Here is a 19,844-nt window from a genome sequence, read left to right on the forward strand (position 1 = left end):
CTGTTGAGGGAATGGGTAGGGGCTTGCCTGCAATTGAGCAGTGACAAGCACGCCGGTGGCGCCGAAAGCTAGCCGGGGTGTCATCTGCCCTCCATCTGGTGTGAGACAGGGACGTAGAGAGACAGAGAAAAGGAGACATGTTGGAGAAGAGTGCACTCCTAGCGAACCAGGTATAGCCCACAAAGGAACAGCCGCCTCCAAACTCCCTCCAACTTACAGTCCTAGGTCCGAGCTTGGTGGTGGCGGTTTGAATGTCTGCCACAAGCTCTCCAGCCCAGCTGTAGCCAAACATAACTGGCACGGCGGCTATGCTTGCAGGAGCTAGTGGTGCCGAGTCACAGCAGTGGAGCAACAATGGCAAGAGCTGCCGCGATTCCGAATGCAAATGAAGCCCATCCACAGCTGCAAGGATGGCTGTGGGCACAGCCAGGCAGAATCCAACTGCACACAAACAGACGGAAGTATGCAAACACATGCATGAAAAACACTGAACCACACACAGGTTCACAAACACGCATGCAGCAAACGGATTTACACAAGCTTGCAAATACACAAATGCACATTCATTCACCCTCTCACACACACACACTGATGCTTACTTCATCTGTACTTGCCAGCTTCTCAGTGCACTGCACCATGCCTCCCTCCTTTATTCCCCCCTTTCTCCCATTCCGTCCCTCAGGAGCTCCCTCTTAAGCAGGTGTTAGCAGATTTCTGTTCCCTCAGGTAATTCAGTTTTGTTCTTCGCAGCAAGTACTGCTGCTGTGAATTATCCTGACAGCACCTTACTCCTGGGCACTGGTCCTCACCGCCCCTCTTCTGCCTCCAACTTTGTTGCCTCTCTTTGCCTGCATGCTGCTCCCCCATCCTTCCCTACCTGCCTGGATTTCATCCTCTCTCTCTCACCACCCCACCTGTGGTGCAGGTAGCGAGACCCCTGGACAAGCTGCCCAGTGGTGCTGAACAACACATCAGTCCACCCACACGCATAAGCAAACACACATGCATGCTGAGATGGTCCTACACACACACACACACACACACACTTTAAAAATGTTCACTCGCACACATGGATGCGCACTTGAAACCTGCCACGTTCCAGCACTACACTGTCTGCATTCATTGAGATGGAGTGTGTTGATATGAAAATGTTCCTGCTCCCCTGAAGCCAAAATGTTGTTCCCTTTTGTTTTGCTGTTTGCAAAAGGCACAGACAAAGAACGACTTATTTGAGATTGCTCATTACCACGGCGGCTTCAGACAGCGGCAAATTGCCCCTCATTCAGTCATCACAATTAACTGGTCTTATTACTCTGTTTGAGTATATTACATATTTTGCATATTTCCACAGAAATATGTCATCAGTATGAAATGAATTGTTGGGAGGGGGGGGGGGGGGGGGGGGGGATTAATAAACTAAGTCAGTGGTGGTGCCGTAAAAGCTTCTGCATGCATGCAAAAAAAACATCCAAACAAAAGCTAAATGAGATCTTTTATTCAGCCCCACAATCGAGATTTTGTTCAAAATTCACTGAATGCATTTTCAGCACATCGTGTTTTGTCTGTAAAAGGAAATTGCATGATTTCAGCTTTTTCGTTGTAAATGAATGTCCAGATTAACAACAGCGGCAGTAATTCTCAAGCCCTCATCAAAGTAGTTTTTTTGCCATTAGTCCTACTCTTCAAGTGTGTCATGAACGGCCATTGGCAGCTTGCATTGCCTGCTCATCCATTTCACACACATACTGCCCAACACTCAACTGACTTTTTGATGCCTCATTCTTTTTGAGTCCACTTTAGAGCCAATGGTCCTATCGAAAAATAACTGCTCCCATGCTATTACACTCCTTTGTCTCCTGTCACTATCGCCCAGTAATTGCTGTTTTTATTGTAGCCTCTTAGAGGCTCGAGTGTAAACTATAGGGTAAGCCTCGCCACTGTGCTGGAAGCTTAACCGCATGGCTGGAAATATTTGTTCAGTCTCACAGCATCTGACAGAGCTCCTATGACCACTAAAAATATGGCACACCAGAATGTATTCACAGTTTAATTACACGGTTTTATTCATTTATTTTTGAAAAATGACAGAATCAGTTGTTTCAGCCAACGCCAGAAAAGTGTTTAATTTGTGCAAAAGCGATTTGAAACAGTTATTTAAAGACAACTGATAAATGATGTTGTCCAGCATGTCAGATCAAACACTTTGGTGTCATTTATTGTAATTTAGACGACTATTTTTTTGCATATTGCCATATGTCATGTTTATCATGTCCCTGGCCAAAAATGGTCTCGGTCGGATGCCAGAAACTGCAACGTGGTTATGAGATGGACGGCCAGATGGTGACGTTTCCACATCCAATAATAGTCCAGTTAAAAAAACACTCTCCTACAAATCAGAGAATATTGATCAAATGCACGCGGCTTCTTTTTTTTCCTTTTCTAAATACAACAAAATGTGATTGACATTTGATTTGTTTGTGATACGGTTCTGATCAGATGGCCACACTGTGACCTCCACTCCTTGGACAAGTATTACTCGTCAACCATTTTTTAAAACAATTATAAACACTTCATGCCATTTATGTGTAAATTATATTCCCGTGGTGTTTGTAAGACCCAAAAGTCTTCCAGGCTGTCTTTGGACATGGGAGAAATGTGCTTGAGGGCTTTCTGTCAGAAAGTCAGGAGATAGTATTAAGAGTGACAAAGTCAATGTTGAGGGGAGGTCGTGGTGGATGAATAGGTTAAACATGGGTTGTTGCTATATTTAGACTTAGTTGACTTATTATTTAGGATGTATAAAGCTGCTGAATACACAATGTGTACATAAACGTAAGCAAACTAGCTGATAGGCCCGTTTGTGGTAACTGTCATTTTGGAACTATATTTGAACCAAAACGCAATGTCTAATTGGCAATATGGAGCAATGATTAGAAGAGCAGGTCCCAGCTGTGTTTGTATCTTGATGTTTTCTAGTACACGCACATGAACCCAATACACACTCCTGCCGATTATTTAACGTCAGTGGCGGTTTGGCACCAAGAAACGTTCGATCCATAAAAAGCAGGCAGGGAGAAAATTGACGGCATTCAGGCACATATGTAAACAATGCAAGTTTCAAAACATCTTTGCAAAAGTTCCCTGTGGAAGGAAATTAAATCAACACGTTTGTTAGACCTCAAGGATATACAAAATGCATTTGGGACGAGACACTACATATAAACATAATCTTGTACAATTTCTTGTAAGAACCCTCAAGAGTAACTTTAATATCCAGTACAATAGACATGAATGTGAACGTTAAACTGACAATGAGACACTAATATTTCAGCCTTTCCATCCACTGTACCTTAACTGTATGTTTTTACTAAATGTGCGAAATACCAGTGTCAATCATGTCGTCCCCCTTACCCAGAGCTCCAGTATTACTGAACACAGACTCAATAAGCAATATATGCCTCCAAGATTTCATGGATGCAAGTCAAGACAATCAACTACTAGACTATACACGCTTTCAAAACACACATCAACAAGGCTAATATCATTTACAGTAAGGTCACTCGCAACTACACAATATCTATACCCTGCAACAGAATCCACACAGCACGCTCACGTCTCTCTAACTCAACACACGCTCACTTGTGTGCCGCTGTACGAGTTTACACCTCATTCAGTCTCATTTTTTTGTCCATGCAGAGACCACCCAACAATTTGTTGTTGAGGCTTTAACGGAAGTGTCATTCAAGGGCGACCCTCCATATTTCGTACACTGCTTTTGCCAGAACATAACATTAAAATGTAGACAGTGTGAACTCAGATTTACTCAGCATCATTGAAGTGAAGGCCCCATGCTGCTGCTAAGTTACTTTCGATGCTTAAAATGTGTGTTATTGTCCGAGGATGCTAGATGCGGGGCTACTTGGGTGTGAATCAGTATTTAAAGGTTCTCTTTTAAAACAGTGACAGCACTTGCCCACAAATCTGTCAAACTACCAGTGCACAGGGTGCATTTAGGGGGGTCTGCAGGGCTTTGTGTAAGGCCGGCGTGTGTATGTACTCACTGGAAAAGGAAGTAACAGTTTAACTACTGTATTGATTTCAAGAGTGCTAAGAGGTTCAGGCGTCCGTCCAAGGAAAATGGGGGGGTAAAAGAAAGCGGAGAGGGGCTCGTCCCTGGTTTTAGCACGCTTGGCTTTTCTCCCCAGCCACGCTTGATTCAATGGTAAAGATCTGTGGCTGCCCATTGAAGTTGTACAACTGCTGCATTGAGTACTGTATGGCTCCGTGCTCTCTGCAGTGCTCTATTGATTGATGTGTGAAGAGGGATTAGTGAGTGGGAGGGAGGGAGGGAGGGATGGGCAGAGCGACCAGAGGCAGAATTGTGGATTCAGCATGTCTACAATAAAAAATAAAAAAAGGGGCAGATGTCACATCTTTGGTACAGGCCAAGTCAGACACCCGAGGGTGATGCTTCTCTGTAAATGCTGATGGTTTTGACATGCTTCTGAGATCAAGCCGTGTTAGCAGTTGTATGTGTGTCAGAATGGTTGGTAAATGGGGGCAAATAAGAGCAGCTAGATATATGTGTGACCTTGAGTGACGAGCGGCAAAATGTGCAATCGATCCTCTTGACATGTCAGTACGAGCTCACCAGAGCCGCGGATCACGTAAACGCTCCTCATTCCACCACATTCCTCCAACAGAGAAAAAAAATAAAAAAACATCTGTGGTCTGAGAGGGTGGAAAAATGACTTTACCAAACAGATTCATTCACCGTGACTTCTCCGACATTTCTTAGATTTCCTGTCAAGTGGGATCCTGCTGACATCCATTTTGCTTCACCAGCAGTTGTGGAAGGCAGGCGACCTGTATATCCATCTTGTTGTGCTGGTTTTGAGAGCGTGGTGCCCAGGTGGTTTCTCACTCCTCGCTCTCCCGTTGCTCTGTCCCTGACAGGTGGTGCTGAGGGTGGAAGGAGCCAGGAGGGGAGTCAGGGATTTTCATCAGCAGAGTGTAGGGGCTGAATGAGAAGTGGAGAGGAAGGGGAGAGGAGGAGGGCAGGAAGGCAGGAAGATGAGGCTCCAGAGAGGTGGACATGAGGTTGGATTTGGGCCGTCCAGAGTTAATGGGATCAGACGAGGAAGAGAAAGGGATATCTGTGCCGGTTAATGTTTAATCCCACACCCCCAACCCCTTGTCTCCTGCCTGAGGCACCCAGCATCTGATAATCCTTGGGCTGCCTCTGTTCATCATCAAGGTGTCGGAGGGAAGTGCCTCTGTAAATATTTAATTGGCTGCAGCATGCCGATGTTAATTATGCGGGTGTGTCTTTCCTTTGCTTTGCACTATGCCCCAGCGTTACCGACTGTGTCCTCGCACTTTCCTCCCCTGTTAATATTGATGCCACGTCATTGCTCCCCCTCTCTCTGCTACGACTAACGCCAATACTGCTATTATCACCTCACACCGCTGCTGCTACAACTGTATAACTCTTGCCGTTACGCAACATCCCGCAGTTCCATATTCTACTACAGCTTCGCCTCGTTCTCGATTGCCGTTTGTTTTCAGGACCTCACCTCACCCTGGTTATCTATTTCCACCTCTCCCTTCCAACCTTGCGCTGTGCCTTTCTCCTTCTCCTTTCAATTTCAAAACCACGGCAGTCTCTGTTAAAACGGATTATTGTTACGGGTGTCATTATAACCTCCGCTGTTATCCGTCTTGACGGCAATCATGCTTTCAGAAGTAGCTTTGCCTCCTCTCTGTGTGTATTCGATCGTCAAGGGCAATGCAAAATAGATGAACAGTACAAAGACCGCCTTGCAAGGACTACGCAGGCTAAAGTTGTACAGCTCAATAGAGCTCTACTCATAAGTGTCTGCCAGTAGCAAGTGCAATTACAAACAGGCACATGTAAAAGCCAAGAGAATACAAATCACGCAATAGATGTCTCACGGGTGCTGAGCAAGCAGCCTTGCATTGCTGCAAAAAACACAATGCAGGAGAGCACAGAGACTAAAACACTGAAGCACAAGTGGAGAGAGTTTTATGAATGGTTACCTAGGGTCCAGCAGTAGATAAAGTGTTATCCACAGATGAGTAAAACAGATTTCTGCTTTTGCAGTAAAAACAGCTGAACTGATTGACGAAACACTTCCAGTAGCGGTAAAGTAATGGTCTACTAGCACAGTATTTTCCTGTGTGTAATCCCTCAGGCATGTCCATAAAATTTTATTCTCTTAAAAATGCCAGACAAATCTAGCCCCGAGGCTCAATGTGTGCAGACAAAGGCTGCAGGGGGTCATTTGAACAGAATACGAGTGTGTGTCTGTGTGTGCGCGCGCATGTATGGTATGGAGACAGGGCTTCCTTTTGTGTGCCAAAACAGCAGGTCATAGCAAGGACAAGGGATACGGGTAGCCATGGCGGACTGTGTCTGCTGTAGACAACAGTGAGCAGGGAGATTTAATATGCCTGAGTTCTCCCCGACACCAGGGGGCCACTGCAGTATTCACCAGCAATACTGTTCTTACACGGTTATTTATCATTCCTCTATTCATACTCTGCTCACTTGTGGTTTATATAGGCTCGGGATTTGTCTCTCTCCTAAACAAATCCATTTTTGTTTCAGTAAAGTAGGGTACCGAAGCATTGAAGACAAAAAGCTTTCTTTTGGAATTCACATTGCGTTTGTGTTTCCGCATTTAGAGTCTGCAGGGTAGTCAGTGGTTTAAGCTTCCCTGTTGGCAAGCACAGCCTCGTTTCTAGGAGTTTCAATGGGCGAGACTCCTGAATCCTCCTGGTGGGTGCAGTTCATCAGCCTGCATGCTGAGCCCCAGGAGGGAGCAGAGACAAAAAAGCAGAATTTGAGATAGGGATCAATAAAGCCAGAAGTGGCCCAGGAATTGGTAGTGATTGTAGTGATGTCTGACGATTCTGTTTTGGCCATGCAACAGCCTGCTGGATGCACTCTGGACTCATTATTGTTCTGTTTGATCATGTCCGCTGTGTTCGGACGGCAACATTTGAAATTATTTCCTGAAAAAGGGATAAATCATGTGGATTACATCAAAGGGTTTTGCGACACATGCTGTCATTCAGCCAGATGATGTTTACACCCAACACCCCCACTGTCCTATTAATGAGGCGCCGCAGATGCACACTTTAGATTCATTCATCTGTCGAAGCAATAACCGTTATAGTATATTTGATTTGATTTGATTGCTGTGGCCAATTTTGAACAACAGAATTACCAATGTGTGACACTCTTCAGACAAAGTCCTGCACTCCTACACTTTGGGCTGGAAAGCATGGAGATTGAAAACAGGTGTATCAGTTTAGGGAATGCATCATATATTCATAATTTCATCTACCTAAAGAAAGTGTCAGATGATGCTGTCAAACAATAACAAATGTTCGTCAAAATAGTAGAAAACATACTTTGGCAAGAAGGAAAAAAAAAAGGAGGATGAACGCCAACTTTTGCCTCAGGACAGAGCTGGTCTCCCATCTCTCAAATACAGATCCTGGTCCTGATTATGTGTTCTACACAGGCTGTTGATATCCATAACAGTTTTTCTGTTGCGTCTGTTCCAAAGTCAAAGCTGTGACTGCACGCTGAGCAGTGAGAGTAAGTGAGGGGTCAGAAAACGTTTACAGTGTGCATAAAGCAGGGAGAGTGAATGCTAGATATCTGTGTGTGTGTTTGTCTCCTGGATCTTTGCTTCGATCGTTGTCACAATGAACTCAGGCAAACCTCCATCACAGCTCGCCTGTCGCGTCGATGAGTGTGTTTGCGTAAGTTAACACGTCTGTGATTTGTCCTGTGACGCAGTGTGTGAGAGGAAATATGGACTGAATGTGTTGGCCTGGTTATCGTGTTGTGCAGCGTCTGGAAGTGAAGGCGGAGTGATACAGGTTTTAGAATGCGAGGTGCCAATCGAGCTGTGAAGATGGGAATTGAGTAGGGAAATGGGAATTGCTCCCCGCTGGTTTGTAACCTTCGCAGTGTTGTTTGGAGCATCCAGCGTATGCATTCATTCAATCAAAATGGGTGCGTCGCGCGCGTGTCCCACTGGTTACATTATGTGATAGAGAGAGCGCCTTTTCTCTACGTGTGTGTCTGCGATTGCGAATGTGGGGTAGTGTGTGTTTATGACAGCGTGTCACACCCGTCCCCAAGCCCTGGAACTGAATTGAATTAACCTAAATAAAGTCTAGTGTGTAGAGTACTTGAAAGGGAAACAGCTGAGCGCTTGAGCTGAGGACTGTCTGAGTCTAAGACAGGAAGCATTAGCACAGCGATGCAACATTACTCTGTAATAAAAGCCACAGATGAACGAAAGCTTGTGACAGTTTTTCCAACATTGGAAACAATGGCCAATGTGCCAAGCCCCTCCCCCCCCAGGCTTTCAGAGAGAGAGAGATGCAGCCAGTTCTGGGATCCTTGGCCGGCCTAGATAGCACGGCAGCAGCAGCACCCATTAATGCGATTACAGCTTTTAGCAGGAGATTTTCAGGGCCACTTTTCTTTTGAGGCGTCATTAGTTTGTCCTCCTTTCTTGTTCTCCACCGGTATGTCAGCAAACAAAAACGCACACATTCACACAAATGAGCAGCAGACAGCTACTGTAACTGCTGAGCGGCACCATGCACCGGTGCACACACACATGAATATATGAATACACAATGTAGCCTATATTTACTGTGAAATAGCCAAACAGCGCTGCATTCGCAAACGCGCAGAAAAGGCATAATTTGTCTTTATTTAAAAGATGATTAATTATTATTTAGAGAAGTTGGCAGTTCTCAGGACTTTCAGCTCTGCGGTTTGAAAACCTTTTGATTAGGAATCCACGAAGTGCATCGTAATTCTGAAGCCTCTCCAATTATTCTTTGTAATCAAACCATGATTCCACAAAGACCCTCCTTTAATTCAAAGCTGTAGTGCTGCATTGCCTTCATTTTGGGTCGCATCTCTTCCCGGGTTTCCTAATCGGCATGCTTAACATGTCCTTGTGCGGTTATTCAACAAACCTTGAGGTGCTTCTAAGCTACTCACTGCACCGGCTTCATTTCATAAAGTCACCATTTATTAAACCTCAAGGCTAGAACACAGTAAAGGCCTACTGGAGATATTGAGGTCATTTTGCAGGCAGAGGGAGAAAGAGATTGTCGGAGATGGAGGGGAGACACAAGCTGAGGTATCTGGTGTCATGCTGGGATTTGGCAGAGTCGAGATGGACCGAGCCAGGTGTCTTACCGGGGAGCAGCCCGTCGCAGTAAGCAATATAACTGCCAGCATATAAGGTCTTTGGTTATCTTTGTTTGCAGTCCAAGCAAGTTCACAAAAAATGACTTCAAACTACTTTAAAGTGTTTTTCCCACCTGAGTGAAACACATCTCACAGATGCCAAGTTTGAATCTCCTCTTCAACTAATGGCACTCAGTAAGTGTGTGCGTGTTTGTGCTTTTGTAAGCATGTGCCTCTGTTCTCCGAGTGCGTGTGTGTATTGGTAGGCAGGATGAGCATCCCTTCTGTTACCGTTGCTGTCCCTTCATTTCACGCTCCGGCAGCTCCGCGTGAATCCTCTTCCCTTGGCTCATTATCAGCGCTGTTCAATGAGCGCGCATCCCACCAGAATGCAGGAGAAAACCAAATCATTATTCAAGTATGGGGGTCAGTGCAGACGTTGTGACTCTTTTGTTTAGTATATTTATTACTTTCCCTTCAGGATACGGAGCACATCCCCGCCCAACCTCAATGGGCGAGGTAGTCAATTCTCAAGCACCTGACCTGAGATTGATGAATGCCAGCGCCTGGTGCCATGATTGGATGCTCACTGGTCTCTTCTCTCATTTTTCTCTGCAGCGTCCAGTGTGCACGGAGGAGAGTTCGGACACCTGCCGGACAACATTACAGTGTTGGAAGGAGAAAGAGTCACTTTGAGGTAACTCCTGATCCTACACCTGCACCCACTAATTACATGAAAAACGTGTTTGCATTTCCCCCCACCTGTCATGCTGGTTTAATTGCCAATTCTCCGTCACATAACTTCAATTAGGCGCCCCATATTGTGCCATATTTTTCAGCTCTGTCTGTCCTGTAGCTGATTGAATGATAATAACTGTCACACGTCGCTGGAGTCATGCCGTCTGTCTGCAATCACCTTTTACTTAGCTGTAACAATAATGATGCACAGGTCAGCTCGGTGGGCGGACCTCCTCCGCGTCCAACCACACTTGACTAACTGTGAGTGATAAAGTAGAAATCACAGCTTTCCCCGGCTCCCAACCAAGCAGAAAAATAGCCAACTTTTTTTTTTTCTCCCCGTCGTGTGGATGTGACCATGCTTGGCAGTGCATTCAGCAGCGCGAAAAAAAAATCCAAGTCAACATTACTTTCATCACATTTAAGCCTAACCCCCCCCCCCCCAGTTCTCTGAACAAATTCTTTTTTTTAGTTTAGTTTTCTGTTGCAAGAAGAGTGGGCCTTCCACCAAAGTCAAACATATTACAGGCCTGTCAATATTTGTCAACATCAACAAGTCTCTCCTCAAAGTTGGGAATCAAACAACCATGAAGGCTGATCTATAATGTTATCAGGACGTGTAGCCTGAAGCTCTTCTATTGACACAGTGGAGAAGTCAAATCCATATAATTTATCCGGGTGTATAAACACCAACAATTCTAAACTGAACGCACTTGGGTTTCGGAAAATATGTGCTTTCAATGTCACTATTTATTCCTTTACAATTTGGTATCTGGAAAGCTGTGCACTAGCAAATTCAAAACCTTTTCATTAGCTAGTGGTAATCCCCTTCAGTTCTTTAAACCAGCCGACCTTTTGGACTATTCATTGTGAGAACAAAAGCTGTGCCACTACTTGTGGCTCCTTTATACATGTTGCTTGAGTCTACAATTCACCACTTCAAGCAAAGGCTGATTATTCCTTCAGCGTGTGTTTTATTTGAATACTTTTAAAGAGGTAAGATTATCCAGTAACTCACAAGAAAAAACAAACCTGGTTTTTCTTCTGCCAGAAATATGTTTTCTTGAGTTTCCTTCTTGTTGACCATCTCCCGATGCCTCAGGCTTGTGTCCTTGGCGTCCCCTATGTCGAAACCACCGCTTGAAAACTGTACTTGCGATGCTCCAGATATTATTCTGGAAGCTTGATTTCATGGTACAGATCATCAGTGATGTGATGGCACATTTTGTAATCAGTAAGTTTAGTCTGCTCTGGACAGTCGGTAGCTGACAAACAAACAGCAGACTAAACAGCTTCATAAATAATATCCATTTTCATGTAAAATCACTTTTGCCCAAGTGGCACAAATACTTGTGTTATGCTTGAGACAATGCTGTTGTGTTGGCTTTGATGCGGCCCATTAAGACGCGGCACATTTGATGCTATTATGGTGCTCATTTCCTCTGGGTTTGCAGTCCTGTAGCAACATCATCAGTGCAGAAGTGATTCATTTTAAAAATAGATTAATAGATTGTTTGTACACATAATGATCTTCTTTATGGTGGGATTGCTTACTTTAGCGTCTCTTTATCTAAATTAATCAGCCACAAAACGTAATCAACAAAGTAGTTCCTTCTTCTTTTGCTCTTTTTCTAAACCCGCTTGGCCCTCAGGTCACGTGTCCACCTGAACATCAGCCCAGTGCCTTGTAGCCTGTTTGTAAAAGACTTCCAGGCTAACCTGCACTGTAGCTGTTTTGCATCGTGGTGTCACTGCCACGGACTTGGCAAGTGATCTACCTCAACCTTGATATTTATCCAGGTCACATCAATTAAACATGAGGACAATAGAGGCCAGGCCTTGTAGCTCGTTGAAGCTGGGTAAGGACATCTAGTGGCCAAGCCAAGAACTGAAGTCACACCTTTGGACCGTGGCTCCTGTTTTTGAAGCGTGCCACATCCTTTTTGGAACAACGCCAGGGGTTTACTGCGCTTTAATCAACACACTCACTCATATCCTTCCTTATTTTCATTCATGTTTAATGTTATCGTAAAGACAAAACCAAGCTGTGAAGAGAATAATAATGATTCACACTTCTCATGCAACACTTTGCTCACAACCTCTTGGATTTCCTATAACTGACCTCAGCCATATTTTCTGTAATTTGACCCATTTTTCTCCACCCGTGTAACAGGAGTGATGGGTAATCATTAGTGCAATGTTGCCAAAGAGGTTTGTCTGTAACCTCTTGGTAAAACTGCACTAATAATGAGGTGACAAATAAAGGAGAAATTAGAATGAATGAGTGGGGAGACATAATGAATGCGAGATGCTTTGTACAGGGCACGCATGAGGGGACCCTGAATGGTTTGATTAGTAGAAAAGGAAGTGAATCATGTGCTATGACCTTCGCAGGCACTGTATTCCATGTATTTGAACACCTATGGGAGATTTTGGACGAACATGTTTTTCAGCGTTCCCCACCAAAAAAACACACCAAAAGAGGGAGTATACTTTAGGAAAATGGTGTCCAATTCTTTTAGTAAAATAAAACTTTTGAGGTGCATTGAAGCTCGTCAGCTGTGTGCAACACTGTACCAAAACACTGATGTTGACATTTCACCCGTTTGTACAGCTGTATGTAACGATTAAAACCTCTCAGCGGTATTTAGCATCAACCCTACTCGTGTCTCTCACTTTCCGGTCCTCTCAGATGTCGGATCGACGAGGAGGTGACCCACAAGGCCTGGCTGAACCGCTCCAACATCCTGTTCACGGGGACGGACAAGTGGTCGCTGGACAAGCGCGTGACGCTGGCCAACAGCAACAACAGCGACTTCTCCATCCACATCGACGAGGTGCAAGTATCCGACGAGGGGCCCTACACTTGCAGCTTCCAGGCCAATAACAAGCCCCGCATTGCCCACGTCTACCTCATTGTCCAAGGTGAACAGCCGAGTCGAGACTGAACAGGATTCTGTTATAAAGGGATTTTAAAGTGTTTACCGTTTCCAGTATAAGTGACTCATTTCCCTGATATATCCAGAGCCTGCAGATGTGATGCAAATAAAAGCAATGTGTGCATCGATGTTACTGTAAGCACCCTTGGATACAAATTAAATGGCTTAATTATGCATTTCGGCATTCATCCAAGCGTAGTGTCGTCTATTGGGTGTGATTGAGGTTTGACAGCAGGGGAAGCAAATAAGATTTTCTATGGTTACGTTTCAGTGTTCGTTTTCTATTAAATCAGAGTTAAATCTATGATGGAAAACTATGTAGATAATGTTTTTTTATGATGTTTGAGTATACAAGGTTGGTATTTATGCTTATATCAAACTGCAATTACTTGCTCATGTTTTGAAAGCTTAGCTGGCCTGTGTATGTGTGCGGCTTCAGTAAAGAAGGCCGAGTGCAGCTGACAGATAACCAGAAAGTCAGTTTCAATAACAAGGCCAAGTCCCAGCCCATTTGTTATTTCCATGTGGCCAGGTAGGGTTGCTTGTCTTCATAAGAGTTAGGCAGATCAGATGGATGAGGAGGAGATGCGGTACACAGGGGGGGCTGTCCATAGTGCCTGACTTAATAACTGACAGTGCAGGACCACGACTAGGGCTCATTCATCAAGTCAGCAACTAAGTGAGTGAGAGTCTGACTGATCCTCAGTGACATGATGTATTGGCGCAGAACTGCCCAGAGGATGGATCTCAGACCTGTTCCCCCTGCGTGTGTCAATTTTTCGCATATTTTGGATAGTCCGTTGTGCAGATTTCATTAATACACCACCGACGGGATGAAAGTGAAAAATTTGTCACGGGGTATATTAGGGTAAATTCTGCAGGAATGTAAAACACGAGGTCTGGCTCACAGCTCACGGGTGGCGGAGACAATGTCGGCAGCTTACTAAGTGAGTTTTCACATCGTACTGCAGCCAAACAAACAACTCTTGTCTGCAGGGTGCAAAGCTTGGCACAGATGACCATATATACCTAATTCCAAGTCGCCTGCAATTCGAGCCCTAGCTTGATATCACACTAAATAATTATACCCTCAAGTCAGTGCATCAAGCAGGAGCTGCTTTACCGCCACTCCAATCTGTGCTTTATCGCTGCAAGTATTCAACTCCAGCAAGATAGAGAAAAATGGGATCCTCAGTAGATGTCTTGCAAAAAAAAAAGAAGCAATTTCAGGGCCGAGCTCATTAAAAGCAATGATAATGGGCCATTTAAATTCAAGGGGCCATCATGTTATCAAACTAAATACATGCATAGCGCTCCAACACTTTGTGAGTTTGGGGCAAAAGCGGTATCCAGGAGTGGCCATTCACCTAAAAAGTCAAAATTCTGACAACCACTTCTATGCATTTTCTTTAAAATGGATTAAATGTCAGGAGAAGGAGATTTCTCAATTCCCATTTGCAGTAATTTAAAAATCAGTGCATTTTAAGCAGACAGACAAGCATATTGTTTCACAGTTCAGTGAGCGCAGATCATTAATCAGCTGATTGCCTCTCTGTCTTAGGTGCACGGATTTGCATCATACCTTAATAAGCACCTTAATAGGCTGAGGCCATACCTCATCAATAATTTATGAAATAAAAAGGGGATTTTGAGGTCATATTTTAATGGCATGATCTTGTTTTTCAGTGCCGGCCAGAATTGTCAACATCTCAAAAAACGTGTCGGTGAACGAAGGCGAGAATGTAAACCTCTACTGCCTGGCAGTGGGTCGCCCTGAGCCCACCGTCACCTGGAAAGACCAGAAATGTAAGCCACCCCATCTTTCTTGCTTGTCACCACATCCAGAGATCTCTTGTTCACAGCTTCACCTTTATCTCCCCGACTTCACATTCATCCCTAACCTCTTTTATAGTCTTTTTATTTTTTCCCCCCATTTTCTTCCTAAAGGCTTATCAGCATTCAGCTCATGTCCAAGTCTTTATCCCACATACCTGTGTCATCACTCTTAAACCCAGCTGTTAAGTCTGTCACCATCTTAAATTCATACTCTCGGTATTCTCCCTATGTCCCAGTGTTTTCTCCCAAATAACCACACATTATACGTAATTATTCCCACCGTGCCACCTGTAATCATCAGCATCTGTCTTCATCCACCCTGTCAACCAGCATCACGATGCCAACCTACGCTAACAGCCACTTAAATCAGCTATTTTTAGCATCCATCATTATGTGGAATCAGAACTAGTTCAGAGTTGTCAGGATGCAGGACTTGATAGTTGAAGTTAAATCCATTAGATTTGATCAGCACTGCATTTATTCCGGTATCTCTGTTCCTACCTTTATCACCACAAATGGCAAAAAACCAAAACATGGCTTTTAGAGATTTTATTATTTTTTTATCTCCACCAAGAGATAAAGAGATCGGTTGTGTGAATGAGTGTGTGCATGCTTGTGTGTACATCTCTGTGTCTGTCCACAGCTAACCTTGCATACTGCTACATCAAACTGCATAATATTTTTGGCACTCATTTATGGACAGATGATCAAGGACCTCTTGTGGTTGCAGCGACTCACTCTCTGAAAACACCTTTTATACTACCTATTTGATACTGCCAGTGAAGCTGCTGGCCATCTGGATGCCCTAAGTGCAATAGCTTTGTATTATACATCTGCATGAATGACGTTATTCTACTGTACCACATCAGCTGGTTTATCAGGACATTGACACTCTAGTGTCCTCAATTAACCTAAGTTGCATGTTTTTGGACTGTGGGGGGGGGGGGGGGGGGGGGCAGGAGAATGTGGAGAAATTGCAAACGCCACACAGAAGGGCCGTCAAGGCCCCTCTTGCTCTGAGTCGACAGTGCTAGCCACCACACCATGCAACCCAACTGAATGAGTCTTTCTGGTTAAAACTGTAAAGGCAGTGCTGTATCATTGTTTGGTACATGAAGACAATTGCTCTGTACTGAATATACAATTGTGCTATGACTCAAAATTCCTAATGTAACTTACAATATTTTTCAACATACGTATAAGCAAAGAATGTTTCTCTTGACTTATGTAGTGTTCTATTATTTGTTGTTCCCATCAGTTTGGCTAAAATATATTGCACATTGCATGAGCTCCATGGCTTCTTTGATGAAATATGAACACTGAATTTTGTTTGTTGTGTGAGATGTATGCCAATACGTTACAAAGTATATCTTAGATTGAACTTTTGAGCTTCAACTTTGACAGTTGAGGGAGATATTACAGAAAAAAAGATTACCATTCTAAAGGTTTCTGTGTTTTGAAATTTAAAGTTATGGACTCTTGTGCGGCTGGCGTTGCATCCGTGTCGCAAAAGTCTTGGTTAAAGCATTTTCATCACACAGCAGTATTGGCTGAGTTGTAGCTTGACGACAGCAGCAGAAACGCAGATCAACTGCAGCACAGAGACAGCAATGATAAAAAGGTCAGTGTGAACAACTACTCAACACGCTGTAATTATACTGTATACTGCAAATAAATGCACAAGCTATACTGCACTGCTGTACTTACAGACAGCTTTGGGCTTGCTCAAAAGGTCTGTCCCTCCTCCTCTCTCCCTTGTTTGTCCCTGGGTTAGTCTGCTGTGCATGTAATGTCCTTCTCTGCACAGTCAGTGTTTGTGAACCTACACAGAACCTCAAAAAGGGACAAGCCCATAGTGATCGTTGACACCCAAAAATAGAGGAGAAAAGTAAAGCATTCAAGAACGCACACCTGCAGCAAACACACACACACACACACACCACCTTACATCACAAACTGTGCGGTTGTCCTCACTTGCAAGCCTACAGCATTTCTCTGTCAGCAGTAATCCTCCCTCTCTAGCCGCCCCCACCATCTCACATCCCCCCCCCCCCCCCCAATAACCCCCTCAGCTTGCAGTGGAAGAGATAGGGGCTGCATTGCTATTCCGTGAGAGTTTGTGCAACCAAGCCATCAGTTGCAGGAGACCAGGGGCGTTTGGAGAAAGAGATGGGGGTGGACTAGCCCAAAGAAACAGCAAGAAGCTGCCAGCCATCTGTCCCCATTACTCACAGACTGCATAGAGAAACTGCAGGGGGGGGGCGAGTAGTATACGTGGAGGTTGAGTGGAAAATGTGCTCGTGTGTCAGGCGGTGGTGGAAGATGAGGAGGTGCAACACCTTAGAGCTGAGACCTGCTCAGTCTTCAAGCCCTTTGCAACTTGAACAGTTACCGGTTTCTTACATACAGATAGTGGCGCTAATCTGCGCTCGTTGCAGGCGCCGCCAGCTTCATCTGCACCAAAGCACAGATATCTGTCGCACCCATTCACTCTCACTGGCATCCATCAGCTGACCCACTCAAGAGACATACAGGCATGCTGTCTCATTGTGTTAAATACACCAGCGCATCAGGGCCTTATCATTTGACATCCCATCCGTTATAACACTCGTGGGCTGAGCTTGAACGAATGAATGCATGGTTGCTTCTTGTGGTGGGGAGGAGGAGGCATGCACTTTTCATTAGGAAGTAAGGCATATAATAAGCATAAAGAGTGTATACATTTGTTAGGGAGTTAGATTTTTGAGACTTAAAGGTTTTGGATGTTGTGTGGATCCAAATGCCTGACGACAACAGAGCGGGAAGGTAGGTAAGCAGTCAGCAGACCCAAAAAGGACACGTGTAAAATACAGAAACTGACAGGAATCATGAACAGTGACTCAAATGCTGTGCTACTGCTATGGCAGCAAGGCTGATGTGAAAGAGGACGTGCTCGTGTGTGGGTGTATATACTGAGTGGAGTTGATGAGGAACAGGTGTGGCTTTATGAGAGAAGGAATAGCAGGTTGAGTGTGGAAGTGAGATGATTGGAAAAGGCAGGAAAGCGTTGACAGAGAGCACTCACGAGTTTATTTTTGAACTGTAATTTGTCCAGCTCAGTACATATTTTGGTCACAATTACTTCAGTAAACACATGTATTGGGTCCTTATCAAAATGTTGATGTGCTTTATGTTAAAGTTGAAGGCAACATTCTATATTTTTGATATTGTTAACAATCCCACTAAAAGAACAAAACTAATAGCGCTTTAATCTCCGTGTCTGAAACTTTTCTTCCCTTTGGGTAGCCTCAGCCTCAAGCGCATTTGTTCATACTGAAGACAAACGTCTGGGAAAAAATGGTTTGAAATATACAGCTTAATCTTTTTTTAAATGACTAATGATTTCCTACAACAGTCGGGCACTTTAGGGTTGAGCAAATGTTACTGAAACGAGTAAATATTGTGTTTCTTGGGAACTTGTTTTCCTGCCGTGGATTAAGACACATTACAGCACCAGGAAGGTGTATGGTGGATTTACTAAAGATGAACTAGTGCCCATGTTTATGGTGATGAAGAAACATGTCAACGATGCAAAGGTGTATCAATGGAGGTCTCTGGCCAGAGGTGTGGACTCGACTCACATAACTTGGACTCGAGTCCTATTTGAGTTACAAATATGATAACTTTAGACTCGATTTGACAAAATCAAAGAGACTTGCAATTTGACTTGGACTTTAACACCAATGACTTGTGACTTCACTTGGACTTGAGCCTCTTGACTTTAAAATACTTTATATCTTCCGCCAAGACCAAAGATTAAAAAGTATGTTGTTTTAAAAGTGTGCCGCCAATCAATTCATGTCCTGAAAGCACTAAAGCAATTCATTACCAGCAAGTCGACAAATCACTTTGTTTGAACAAATCTGACAGCATCCAATGAAGTTGCAGGAGAGAATCATGAAACTAACGTTACCAAAAGATACCAAAGATGGTTTTGTCCTTGTACAAAAACAATGCGGTGGTCAACAACAAATGAATTGCAGTATGCAAAACTGCAAATGGTATTACATTTGGTGAAGAGCGCATTTGTACATGTTTGTTTTGGGACTTGAATTGGAACTTGAGTGCAAGATGCTGGACTCTTACTTAATACAAAGCAATGAATACGATGTATCAGGCTTTAGTTATGCAGGATTGATTTATTGTTGGTTTTGGTCTTTTTATGGGATTTCTTGACCACAAGAAAATATAATAAAGAATACTGGTGTCAGGCTCCATAAAAGAAATGTAACTGTGGAAAGAATGTGTAGTTAACTACCTGAATGGAAGACTATGGATTCATTTTAGGTATTGCGCATTAGAAGCCCTGGGACAAAGTGGCCTTTGCTGGTTTAAATTCTGCTGCAGCTTCATTTAGCTCGACTAACACACCTTTCATCTCTTCATTCTTCCAAAGGACAGGTTTTTTTTAGTCTGTCAGGCTGTCCATCCTGCTCTGTTGTAACCTAACATCAGTCCTCTCTGCCTGGACGGTAGTTTTTGTAATGGAAATGGATAAGAGGAGCGGAGAAATCAATTGCCCTGATGATCTAGTCGGGCTCAAAGTGCTGCCGGGGAAATAGAGCACAGTTTCACTGTAGGGCAGGCCAGAGCCCCTGATGCCTGTTTGTTCTCTTCCTCTCATTCAACCCCCCCTCACTCTCTCTCGCTCTCTGTCTCAGGTGCAATCCAACTATCTCTGGTGGTCAGGAGTCAGGCTCCTTCAAAAGCCATAAGTGGTTGATGGAGATGTATTTTACAGGCCATTGTAGGAGTGCCAGGGGCCGGCTCCAGTCAGATATGATCTCCCACCAAAGTGTAGAGAGGTGTGCAATGCCAGTCCAGAGATCTCAGGGGATGGAGAGGGAGGGAGGGAAAGGGAGTAAGAGAGGGCTGCTCTGCACTGTCATATTACATCACACATAGGTGCTGAAGATGAAAAGTCCATGAAAGAACTGACCACATCAAATACTCAACTTGACGTCTGAACTTTTATGTTGCTGTTTCTCTCTTTTTGCTCTATCTTTATATCTGTGCATCTCTTGCAAATGACTGCGCTC

The 19,844-nt window shown here is 44.1% G+C and overlaps 1 protein-coding gene across 1 annotated transcript in view; it reads left to right on the forward strand.

The window, feature by feature from the left end:
• The window catches only part of iglon5 (IgLON family member 5), a 90,937-nt gene that overhangs the window by 65,251 nt on the left and 5,842 nt on the right, over positions 1 to 19,844 (forward strand). Inside the window, exons 2-4 of the mRNA XM_076106790.1 lie at positions 9,872 to 9,950; positions 12,684 to 12,916; positions 14,617 to 14,736. Coding sequence (XP_075962905.1) covers positions 9,872 to 9,950; positions 12,684 to 12,916; positions 14,617 to 14,736 — 432 coding nt within the window. The remainder of the gene's footprint in view (positions 1 to 9,871; positions 9,951 to 12,683; positions 12,917 to 14,616; positions 14,737 to 19,844) is intronic.

The sequence above is a fragment of the Anarhichas minor genome, unplaced genomic scaffold, assembly GCF_050575085.1.
Source record: "Anarhichas minor isolate MPS153535 unplaced genomic scaffold, ASM5057508v1 ptg000035l, whole genome shotgun sequence".
NCBI classification, from domain to species: Eukaryota; Metazoa; Chordata; class Actinopteri; order Perciformes; family Anarhichadidae; genus Anarhichas; species Anarhichas minor.